This window comes from Vigna unguiculata, chromosome 10 (assembly GCF_037176805.1).
Source record: "Vigna unguiculata cultivar grain cowpea cultivar isolate G323 ecotype 2 chromosome 10, ASM3717680v1, whole genome shotgun sequence".
Classification (NCBI taxonomy): Eukaryota; Viridiplantae; Streptophyta; class Magnoliopsida; order Fabales; family Fabaceae; genus Vigna; species Vigna unguiculata.
The window spans coordinates 44,551,636-44,564,799 of NC_140801.1; the positions used below are offsets into that span (position 1 = coordinate 44,551,636).

Consider the following 13,164-nt stretch of genomic DNA (forward strand, 5'->3'; position numbering starts at 1 on the left):
TATTTTTAAGTATAAATCAAAGAAAGGGTTAAATATATTTTTAGTCTATAAATTTTAATGTAAGATATATTATAGTTTTTAAATTTTAAAAATAAATAGACGTACTTCTCTAATTCAACTGTGTTAACTTTTGTTGCCATATCAAATGTATTTAAAGATGAACTTTGAGTTGTTTTCATTGTGATTTTGACATATTTCAACTCAAATTTTAGTCTGAAATACTCTTGAATAAGTCTAAAAAATCAATACAATAATTATATTTACTACGGTAAAATTCTTAAATAATAATAAATTTTAATGATAAAAAATTGTTAGTTATTATAGAAACAAATTTATATACCACTTTATAAAATAAAAAATTATTGATTATTAAAATAGTTACCCTTATAAATAAAAAATTATAATCGATCATTAATTAAATGAAAATTAATTTAAAACATCACAAATTTGTCGTTAAAATTTGATGACTAAAAATATGTCAAAATTTACAACATGACAAATTTTAATTTTAAGGAAAAAAAAAATTGAAGCTTTCATTTTTTTTGTGCTCAACTTAAATATACAAAAAGAAGAAATAGAGGTTAAAGATCCATTTTTGTATGACCATAACAAGAACGAACAAGTTATAACATAAATAAATGTTGTTGAAAAGAGGTAAAGATTGTGGGTAGACAAGAAAGATAACGGATTAAGATAAGCAGAAGCAAGAGGGAAAAGATTTCTCACAAACAATGATTATCCTAACAAGTTACTCAACAAATCCACACTTTTACAATTTTCTAAACAAGTTTGAAAAATTTTTGATGAGAAGAATTTTTCTTGCAAAATGGAAAAAGTCTGAGGAAAAGTTTTGTGTACCTTAGAAGCTTAATAAGGATGGGAAGAGATTTAGCTGTCATCCAATTACATAAATTTAAATAAAAGTGCATAGAACATTTATTATGGTTCGATACGTTAATCTTCACATCCAATAATACTTTCAAACAAAAACAAAAAATTTGTGATCAAAATAGACAAATATTTTCATGTAATTTTTATAGGAAAAATTGCAAACATATCATGACACATAATTACAAGTCTTCACGTATCCAACAGTCTTATTGAATTGTTGTAACAATATTTAAATCAATTGTTTTCTTTAATTGGAGTTTCTTATTTTTACTTCTTCATATTAATCAATGTAGAATTTTAATCAATCTAGAACTTTGATAAATACTTACCTTAGAACCAATTTTCTCATCTCTTATCTCATATCAATGATACATTTACTAAAATAAATGTTTATTATTTAAATGAAAAAAATTACTCTTTTAAAATTATACTGAATATCTTCTAAATTATATGTTTGTCAATAGATTCCAAAATTTTGCATCCAAGAATAAGTTTTGGATTTGTTATTTCTGGAAGCTTGTAATTATTTTTTTTATAGTTATTTACATATTAAATAATTTAGAATCACTTTTTTCAAAATTATATTTCAAATTAATAATCCAAAATTATATTTTGGATTCTTAATAGTTATAAATATATTAATTAAGAAATTTAGAATTTTGTGAATTATGCAATTTAAAAATATATAATAGATCATGTGTTGGAAAGTGATATATTAAATTTTAAATTGTATAAAATATTTTTTACATGAATCACAAAAATGGATGTGGATTACCATGTAGGAGATGGCCGTCAAAATGAGACCAAGAACTAGAGAATTAAGGCCACTGAAAGTGTGATTGGACCAAGTTACAACAATCATGTCAACCATCCAAACAAAAATAAACTTCTTCATAAACATTTAACAAAGAAAAAAATCATTATAAACTAAAATTAAATCGTGCATAAATTAATTTATATAATTTTTCTTATTAAATTTAACCTTTTTTGTAATTTACATATACACTTATTTTAACTTTCTTTTCTTAAAGACTCTTAAGAATAACTTAAACAAATCCTAAGAAAGGTGAAAGAGTGTTTTTTCGGTCAGGAAAATCCATACCAAAATGAATATATGCAAAATGATTCAAAATTTCCTGTGGCTCAATTCAATCTTCTATGAGATCGAGTCCGTTAATTTTTATTTTTTTTTATAATTAATCGAAAAATTGAGCCTAATTTGTTTGAAACTAATCTTAAAATCTAGAACATTTGAAGATTATGAAATTGAAAAAAGAATGAATTATTGTAACACTTTATTTTTTTAATATATTATTTAGTGTATGTAACATTTCTATTTTAATCCTAAAGTCTTGTTTATTTTATTAAATATAAAAAACTAAAATTTATTTTAAAATTCAAGTGAATAGTCCCTTTAAATAATTTAAGTCTACAAAAGGTTTTACCTATTTTAACATCACAATTCCATGGAATGGAAGGAGGAGATGCAAATAGCCTCATTCATGTAGCAAAAAAGGTTTATAGGACAAAGCTACTTTTACCCTTAAAATTACACGTATACAAATTAATTTTTGAAAACATCTCCAGACATTTTATATCTTTAAGCCATCACTGGTAAATAATTTCACGATTTGGAAAACTCATTTGTAAAAAACAAAAGCTTTCTATGACAAAAAAAAAATGCATATCTTAGAGTCAAATTGAATGTTAAATAGATAATATATTAGTAGTTAGTTAAGCACTATATAAGAATCATGATACAAAGCTAAATATAGCACCAAACTCGGGATTCAGTGTACATTTTTACTACTTTCTCAAAAATGCTTCTTTAAATTGGAAGTGGGTAAGCATGAACAGACACTCAAATCAATCTTAAGAATAATTCCCCTGTCCTAAACTTAGATTTTACAAAAGAAAAAACTGTTGAGATAAAAATTAACCAGCAAGAGGATTAGCATGTATTGTTACACGATTGAGCCTTATCTCTGCAAGTGGTCGATCTCCTGCTCCAGTTTGAGTCTGCACGACAAAAGAAGAGTATTATTTATTCGTTTGTAAGTACACAACATTCTCTAGACAAGTCGCATGAATATGACACCAAAAAAAAAATGCAGATATTGGTTGAGTTGCAAACCAAGCCAAGACCAGAAATCAGCTTAAGCTTCAACCTAATTTTTGTTTAAAAGAGAAAAAACAATTACAATAATGACAGAAGAATGAGATACCTTTTCCATGAGATCAAGAACTTCAAATCCATGAATTACTCTTCCAAACACGGTGTATAGCCCATTTAAATGTGGCTGCTTTGCGTAAGTTAGGAAGAACTGACTTCCGTTAGTATTTGGACCACTGTTAGCCATTGCCAATATTCCCCTTGCATTATGCTGAACCATAAACGAGGGCAACTTGTTAACTACAATTATTATCACAGATGAAAAAAATGCATATAATTATTGCTTCATAAAGGCAAATAAAAAATGAAAATTCTGCCATTATCTGATCTCATACCACAGCTCACAATTAACATCATAAACAAGATTATAAATTAACAACATTTGATGAGATACTTATATATAACAGCCTTAAGATGATTATATTGCAATATAATAAAATTGACTTTCATCAACCAGAAGAATAAGCCAATCAAGATACATATAAATATAGTACAATTTACAAAAAAGAAAAAATTCACAGTTAAAAGATGCAAGAAAATAACTCCTGTTTCGGATAAAGCAGCTTAGTGAATTATTTTTTCAGTTATAGGGATAACTCTCAAATAAGACAAATTGCTTTGAGAAACCTACAAAGCCACTTTACACACAAATTTCTTCAATTGTATCATCCTGACGACAGTATATCTCAGTTGTAGTCTTAATTTTAAGACATGCTAACAAAAGTGGTATTCATCCTGTGGAAACCATGAGCCATTTTCCATGCTCAAATTCCAATATTGACATTCAGAACCAACACAAGCATAAAAACATTTCAACCCTTTTGAGCAGAACTTCAAAACATTTGATCCTATCTCCTGACATTTTACTGTTAAAATACATCAAACATGAATAGAAACCTGAAAAAGAAATCATATTTTATCTTATTTCCCACCTCTTCCAACACATCAATGAATTGCTACCTGACAGAATAAAAAAACTCAAGACATGGATTCATCGTGGTTGAACTCACCTTCAGTGATTCTCGTATCTCGTCATTAAATTTCTTGCCCCATATACTGGTTCCCCCTTTGCCAGTTCCAGTGGGATCTCCACCTTGAATCATAAAACCCTTAATGTTGCGGTGAAATATAGTCCCGTCATAGTAACCACTTCCACACAGCGCTAAAAAGTTCTGGATTAAAACACATTTACACACAAGAATTCAACCGTTAGTTGCAGCCCCCTTCAATACAGAGAAACCAATAGTAAAACCACAGATAGAGGACATTAGTTATAGCGTTCGATCATTATTAAGCTAAAACACGAATTCATACATTCAGTCAGTCAGTAAACAAGAACTATTAGATGATGACTGGATTATTCATATTTTATTTCAATAAATATAACTTGAAATACACGTTTAAAATACAAACATCCTATTTACACCCTAACAGTCCGGATTCATGACTGCATGAATCAAGGATTTTTAAAATGGTATGTGATTGTAGTTGCCACATCAGCTGCATTTGTCTGCAGTTTCCTTAAGCATCAAGGACCACGAGGAAAATGCAACCGAGAAAGCAATTTAAAACTTTGGAATGATTCCACACAACTCCCGCTAATAAATTGCACAACTGACTGATCTTGCTCACAGTCACAGATAATTCCAACTATCCTAGAACAGTTTATTAGGTGTAAACACCTAAAACTTAGAACAGCTTATTCGGTACTTTTAGTGTTGGAATCAAAATTGAAATTACAGCTAGTATTCAGCACAATAAATATTTGAAGTAAAATTCACAAAAAGAGAAAGCATGCTCTAAGTATTGTCACTACTTTCCAAAATCGGGGTACCAAAACCAATTTGGGTCTTCTTTTTTGTTTTTTCAGAACAAAATTTTGAAAAAAAAATATAGAATAAGAGTAATTTTGTGCACCTCGATGTCAAATTTGCGTAATTTTGAAGTCAATTTAAAACATAAAGCACATCACATTAAAACCAATTTCACCTAATTAAACTTAAAAAACATCCATCCACACACACTTAGCGTTCTTCTCCAATCAGCATAGAAATTGTATCTAACAAAAAACTGAGTTAAAATTCATATACTAAGGAAATGAAAAATAGCCCTAAAAGAACAAGTACGCACGCGCCTAGGCTGTGTCCTCTGTTACAAACGCCAGTCGTTTCGACAATTAGGGTAACGAAAACAAACCACTTTGGGTCTTTTCTTCTCAAAAACAAATCGCAAATTCGAAAACAAATAAAGGACAGTATAACTGAAATTACGGGGAGAAATAAACCTCGGAGGTTTTGGGAACCTCGTCGCAGAAGATTTCGCACTTGATGTCACCTAGGTTTGTGTGCAGAGTCACCGACTGAAGACAAAAGATCAACACAAAAACGAAAGCAGAGTGAGTTGGAAGCAATTGAATTAACAGATAGACACAAAAGTGAATAAGAATGAACGAGTGATTCCACAAACCATTGTATTCGAACTGTTTTGATTCGAACGAACGAGTCAGTGAGTGAGTTCCGAATAAAAACCTTCGATTTTCAATAACTGGTAGATTGTTGTGGAAAGGGATTCGTTGCGTTGTGTTATTTTCTGGGTTTCGGAGTAAGCTTTTTGAAGATAATCAATTCTGCAAGAGAACCGTGTTTTGCGATTTGTCTCGGTGTTTTAAAAAATAATAACTTTATATTACTTTTAATTTTATTTGGTGTAATTAAATCTTAATATATCAATGTAAGATAGATATTATTAAGAAGATAACATAATTAATTAAAATATAAAAAGATAAACTATGTAAAATTTGTTTTAAGATTAAAATTAGAGGAATGCAAAAAACTACAACTTACAAAAGATAAAAAATGACTTGGATTGAAGAAGAAATTCCAAAAAAAATATTTAGACAAGTTGAGAATGGTTTAATTTGAAAAGTATGGGAGACTAAGGTTTGGCTGAAAAAAGTAACATAAATATTTTAAAATTGTTGTTAAATGTGATAAGTTTTATGCAGTGTTCCTTTGTATAGATGACTTGATTTGTACGAATGGACTTGTGAACTTGCGATGGTTCTTTTGAGAGAATGTGTGTTATTTGCAAGAACGGATTTGCAGGGTCGTTTGCATCTTGCATCTTCGCTGTTATGCCACAATTTGAGAGTATTATCATCAATTTTACAAAATTAACCCTGGAATTGGGTTATTTTCACCAAACACATCAACTGTTGCTAGTGGTGGTGGTGTTATTTAATGGCAACATGCAGTGGTGTGGGTGAAGTGAACCAGTGGTGGTGGTGTTATTTAATAGCAACATGCACTGGTGTGAGTGAAGTGAATCAGTGTTGGTGTGGGTGTGTGACTGAAGGAAGATGGGGTAGTGTATGTTGCGCACTGGTTACATAACCGGTACGGTGATGTGTGTGTGGCACCGTTACGTAACCAGTGTTGTGTGTGGGTGGTGATTTTTTTGACTGTTTTCTCTTCTTGTATGGTTATGTGTGATGGTTTGTCCAATGCCTTTTCCATTTTAACCAACAAATTAGGTACAAATTTTAATTTTAACTTTATAAATTTTGTCCTCTTCATAAATTTTGTCCTGTTCATACAAAATTATATTTATTTATTTTAACATTTTATATCATTTTATATTTTTTTTTAAATCCTTATTATTTATTTTTAATTATTTTTATAACATCAAATTGCAAAATCATTCTCTTTTTTCATCAAGGGTATTTTGGTAACTTTCAAATTCTATATATTCTTACAATGTTTTTTATCTATCATATCAAACAAATCTCTCACTAACTTTCACAAAATTTATCTCAAAATTCACTCATTAACTCTCACAAAATTTATCTCCAAATCCACTCATTTTATCCTCTAAATCCACTAAAAAAACACACATATCCATCCACTCAAATCTACACAAATTCATTTTCAGATTCTCTCTCAAATTCATCCACACAAAGGAACACAACCTTAAAGTTCGTGATACCATTGGACTTGTCTGAATCTAACGTTTCAAATGTAGTTCTTTGGATGAATATGGTAATTGAATTTTCAATTAAAATGAATTTTAGTACATTAACAAAATATTACCAAATCAATTTTTTAAGAATTTTAAGTATTTTGATATTTAAGTGTTCTCTATTTGTTTCGGGTACATGATTTAACATCCATTTAAACAATTTTTAAGTCTTTCAAGTCTCATGTTTTGTTGTCTGTCATGTGTTTTTGTTCATCAACCGATCAGGATACCAACTAAAGATGTTTCGATGCTAAAGTCGACGCATGATCCATTGGTCAAAGTAATAAATGTTATAATTAATGTGATACAAAAATTCCAACAATCATATCTTTAACTTGTATTATAGTTTCTCAATCATTTTGCATTGTTCTTTCTTAAAAGAACTCCCTTCTTTGCCAAATCTACTACTTTGCTTTGCTTTCTTCCATCTTCCACATGAGGTATTTTTTTGTATTCAGGGTCTTTTTTAACTCAAATTTGTAAACATGGGTCAGTTGAAATTTCTTTTGTAAAATAGGGGTAAGTCGTCAGGGTGGAGGACGACATTATAGGTGAAGTCATCCTCTACCCTACTGGTTTCTCTTTTTACTTTTTTTTAAGAAACAAAGTCGTCATCGAATAGACCAGTTTTTATTCATGTAAAAAGTGAAGTTGTCCTCATACATGACGACTTTACTTTTCATTCATAGTACTGTGGCTTTTTCTTGGAACCCCATTTTGAATTAGTGACATCTTTTACCGAGTTTCCACTATATGTTGCCCACAATTTCCCTGATTTTGCATTTATTTAGTCACCAAGTGTCTTATTTTCTTCTAATCTAAGTCTACTACACTTAAACCCAAGTCATCAAAAGAGTCATCATACTCATCTTCATATTCATATTGTAAAATCATAGGAACAGTTTTTTATGTATCTTTCTCGTCCTTATTATCTAGAATACTACGATCAGGCAAATTAACTTTGGAATTTCTTATAAAAAAAGGAAAAAAAAATCAAAAGTGAACTCTTCATGTATGAGGACGACTTCACTTTTTACATGAACAGAAACTGGCCTCCTCAATGACGACTTTGCTTTTTGAAAAAAAAAATCGGTAGGGTAAAAGACGACTTCACCTGTAATGTTGTCGTCCATCTTGATAACTTGTCCCTATTTTATAAAAAAAAATTCAACCGATCCATTTTTACAAATTTAAATCGAAAAAGATCCTAAAATACAAAAAAACCTCCACATGATGAACTTGCTTTCTTTGAAACTTCTGCTTATAGGGTCTACTCTCAACCCAAAATCTTAAGACAATGAGTTTATAAGTCTTTATTCTTATATAGTACACTACTTTCTTATTTCTGGTCAATATAGGACTTAAATTCACATTTGGATTCCTAACAGATATGTCTATAGGATCTTTCCACCCTATTTTGTTCTGTCACCACTCATCCACATGCTCTCATAGGATTACCAACAAATGCAACCTGTGGATGGGATCTACTACGGATTCTTGATCGTGCATGGATAACAGCTCATACTGTCGTGTAAACTGTAGCTTCACTTTTTTTGTTGCAGAATATCTCAAGCCCCTTCGTTATTTGGACTTTGACAATCTTCTCAAAATTAACAAGATCCACACCTTGATGTAGAAGACAACATGCCTTGAAGTTTTTTTTTTTCCGTGGTTGCTGCATCTGCATGCTCTCTAGTGTCTTCTTTCATAGTATCAATGACTTTTTGATAACCAAGAATGACCTCCATTATTATTATCATCCTGTGATCATAATTCTTTCCATCCAGAATTGACAAATTAGATGAAAAATTTCCTCCTCCAAATAAAGTCATCACACCTCTATAAGGTCCTAAAAACTTACTGCTCTAAATACCACTTATTAGCTGGTTGGTAAGGAAGGAAAGAAAGGGATAAAGGTCACTGTTAGAGAAACTTTCTCTTCTCTATATTGGATATACGTCACACTTAGTTTATACAAAAAGACTCTATTTGTAGAGTCTGTTTACATGAATCCTAATTACAAAATAATTAGGAACTATTAATTACTTGTTGAATTAGTTACTGCACAAACACCATCACTACAAACATTCTAATATATATATATATATATATATATATATATATATAAAAGGACAAAGTTTCTTTCTTAACTATGGGTGTTACATATAACATCATTAAATTCGTATTTTATTTTTAAGCATATATCTTTCATAATCATTATCATAAGTGTCACTCTTATAAATTGTTCATATTAATAAAATAAGGTTAAATTATTTCGTTGTTCTCCATTTTTGTAGAAAGATCTTAAGTAGATTCTATTTTTTTGTCTTAGGTTCCTATTTTAAAAATTAGGTTCTTTCATACTAACAAAATTAACTATGAACCATGTATCATTATGTGTTTTTTTTGTTTTTTTTATAATTCTTTAGAAAAAATATTTAAAAATTGTCACGTGTCAAGTTGACGATGTGCCACATGGTAGAGGTAGTGTGATGTGATAATGGTAGTGTCACTTGTCACTATTTAATGTGAAAATTCTCAATTTAGTCTCTATACTTGTTATTTTGTTTCAATTTCGTTACAATTTTTCCAAAACTGGAGTAATTTCATCACAAAATTTAACTTTTATATAAATGTCACAATGATATTTCTAACAATATTAAATTTTTATTTTACATTGAACTTTATTTAAATATTGTTTCAAATATTTATATATCAATAATTTATAGATAAATGTTAGAGTTAGTTTAAAAATAACAACTTTGTAAATTGAATTGTAAAATTTTAAATAAATATGTTTATTTTAAATTGTTATAAAATTGCTTTAAAATTTTATATTTGAATTTATAAAGTTTTAATTCTTAAAGTACCTCTCACATTTATCTATAAATTATAGATATATAAATATTTTTTAAAAATAAATAAAGTTCAATGCAAACTATACATTTAAATAAATTTAATTTTGTTAAAAATATCAATTATAATAAAAATACCATTATAAAATTTATATAAAAATTAAATTTGGTATATGATGAAATTAATTTCTTTTTAAAAAATTGGGAACAAAATAAGGAATTACATGTAGACTTTTCACATCAATAATGACACATGACACTCTCACTCTCCCATCACATTATCTCTGCTAAGTGACATGATGCCTGTTTGACAACACGTGATAATTTTTTTAAAATTATAAAAATAAATTATAAAATTATAAACAAAAAAAAAATGTGCGGACACATGGTATGTAGTTATTGTCATTAGTGTATTACTAACGAAAATTACTTACTTGTAACGAATTCTTCAACATAAGACCTAATTAAGACAAAAAAAAATATTTATTTGAGATTTTCCTACAAAAATAAAACTAATGAAATGATTTAACCATCAAATAAAAATTTGCAAAAACTTAAAAATAAAAATTTATCAACATATAAAATAATAGAATGTAAAGAAGTTCCAAATTTATTATTAAAATAAAAATTAAATAATATATTAAAAGACCAAAAATAAGTAGTGGAATTCCAAAAGTTTGGCCTAAACAGAATCCATATATCTCTTAGCTTCGAAAATCTACAACAGTGAATCTTTTCTTCTTCCAAAATCACCTTTTCATTTTCTTTTCTAGAATACTGGAAAATCTTTTCGGATTCTTAAATCTTTTCAATGCATATTAAACTTTTAAAATTTAACTTCATTTCTTACCTTACTAACTCTATAAAACCAAAAGATGGTTCCTTCTATCATTCTCACTTTCAACCCAGTCCCATTTTTTTTGTTTCCAATTCATTTAAGAAGTAATCCCTATATTTCTTACGTGTTTTTATTCAAGTTTTCTATTGTCAGTGTATTCAACCACACTGAAATGCCAAAATCTATCTTCACATCTTAATTCTTTTTGTGTGAATGTCTACTGGGTAATATAATCATAAGTAAATATTAACATTTCTTTCTTTTTCCGGTTGAAATTTACAGAATTACCGAAATGGAGAACAACACTAAAAAGTGTAAACTGATGTTTAAGAAGTATATTTGGAGGATCAACTACTTCTCTAAAGTGAATCGCAAAGTGCTATGCTCCGACAGGGTTATATTCAATGATCTTCAATGGTGATTTATTGAAATAATGTTTACTGTTTGTACCTCTGAGATTATTTCCTTCTGTTTGTTTTAATAAATACTTTTACTTTGCTTTTAGGCGGATTGTTATTGGCCGAATACATGGCCTTAACAGTTACTTGAGAATTCATTTACAAGTCTATAAGGGTGTAGGTGCTTCTTATCTTAGGGAGCGGAAGAAAAAATTACATTGCAATTTGGCTTTAATTAATCAGGTTGATGAAAAAATGACTATAAAAAAAGGTATTTTTCTTAGTCTCTCTAAATTTTAAGCTTTTGTTTATTGCTTTTGTCAAAGTAGACTCTAATCTATTTAAAGAACAACTTTATTTACTTTCATGATTATTATTTTAAAAGTTAGGAGAGGAGATTTTAGATAGAACAATTAGATTATGTATTAACGAGTCTACTATTTTAATCCGGAATTTCTAATCCTTGTATATGAATTTTCAGGACTTGAAGTTGAGTTTACTTCTCCCGTTTTATGGTTTCACTGATTTCTTACCTGTACATGAACTTAAAAACCCTGATACTGGGTTTATCTTGAATGATACCTGTATGATTGAAGTTGGGATTTTTATGAATAATTATGTGTGAGGATGAAGAATATCAGCCTATTGGCAAGATTCAGAATAACAATAATCCTTTATTCCATGAAATGTTCAGAAGCTCATTTGGAAATATAGAGCAAAGTTTTGTTTCAATATTAGAACAAGTATGTCTACAACATCCCTCACTTGTTGAAAGTCAAGAAAAAAGAAGTTCCAGGTTTACTGAATGGGCATTCACAGCTTTGGGTCGAGTTCTCCCTTTTTTGAGCACCAAAAAGATGAATGATATGTGATCATCTTCAAATTTTGTGGGATGAGCTCAAGACATGTGGATTTGATTTGACTTGGTTAGAATCTGATGTTGAATTTGCCTTGAATGGGAAAATTTTCATGAAGAATGTTGATGAGATGAGACAGAATGTGACTGATTTAAAGATTACAATAGAGAAGTTGAAGGCAAGTTTGATTGAAGGAGAGAACGAACTTGAAATGGCAATTAGTAAGTTGGTGAAAGCAGAAGAAAGATGTGAAGAATCAATTTGGATGCCAAATTAAGATATTGAAGGGACACATAACCTTTATTGTAGGATTACCAGATATATCTGAAGAAACAAGAAATCAAGTTAGTTTTGTTTTGCAAATGAACATGTTAGAACTAATTTTAATTTTAAGTTTTCATATTTTAAGAAATTTTTAATTTTAGTTTCAAAGTATATTTTTCACAAATTTGAATTTATTTATAACATGCTGACAAACAATAAAGCTGCTTCCAACCCATAACATTCCCCGTCTTGAGCATACCCTGAAATTATTGGACTCCAAGAAACTGAATCTCTTTTGGGCATTTCGTCAAAAACTCTCCTAGCCTCATCTAACATTACCCACCTTGAATACATTGTTACAAGCACATTCCCAACAAAAACTTCACAACCAAATCCACCCTTAACCACCCAAATAAAATCCCATGATCACCCCAACAAAATGAAAGAGCAGTGGTATATCTATATGTCACCTGATCAAAAACTATCCCACGAAAATGCATAGAACGTGCAAAATGCAAAGCACAGTATTCCAAGACACTATGTCAGGATGAGTCAAATTCTCAAATACAAGCAAAGTCTTCCCGAAATTCCCAGACTTGCAATACATTTTCATGAGAGAATTAGACACGGAAACAAGCAAAAACAAACCCACTACTCACCAGGAGTCTGTGGATTTTGACATCAGAGTTTCATCGCTCCTTGACATGCCTTGAGGGACAAGGTTAGGCATCTGGTCAAATATTGAAGAGAATGCAACTGAAACTGGTCCGTAAATGTAGCAAGAGCTTGAAGGGGGGAAGGTGGTTGCGCAAATGGTTGAGCATGAAAGGGTTAACCAAGGCAACATTTGGGTGGTGAATAAGGTCGAACA

At 29.5% G+C, this 13,164-nt stretch overlaps 1 protein-coding gene and 1 pseudogene across 1 annotated transcript; one reads left to right on the forward strand and one right to left on the reverse strand.

The window, feature by feature from the left end:
• Window positions 1-2,591: 2,591 nt before the first annotated feature.
• On the reverse strand, window positions 2,592-5,720 carry LOC114166325 (Cyclophilin-like peptidyl-prolyl cis-trans isomerase family protein). Its single transcript, XM_028051038.2, has 5 exons — window positions 5,531-5,720; window positions 5,349-5,423; window positions 4,075-4,236; window positions 3,117-3,275; window positions 2,592-2,910 (listed from the first exon to the last, which is right to left on the reverse strand). Exons 1-5 carry the CDS (start codon window positions 5,531-5,533, stop codon window positions 2,827-2,829), a joined length of 483 nt encoding a protein of 160 aa, XP_027906839.1. The 5' UTR covers window positions 5,534-5,720; the 3' UTR covers window positions 2,592-2,826.
• Window positions 5,721-11,066: 5,346 nt separating this feature from the next.
• Window positions 11,067-12,352, forward strand: LOC146883304 (MATH domain and coiled-coil domain-containing protein At3g58360-like; annotated as a pseudogene).
• Window positions 12,353-13,164: the final 812 nt, after the last annotated feature.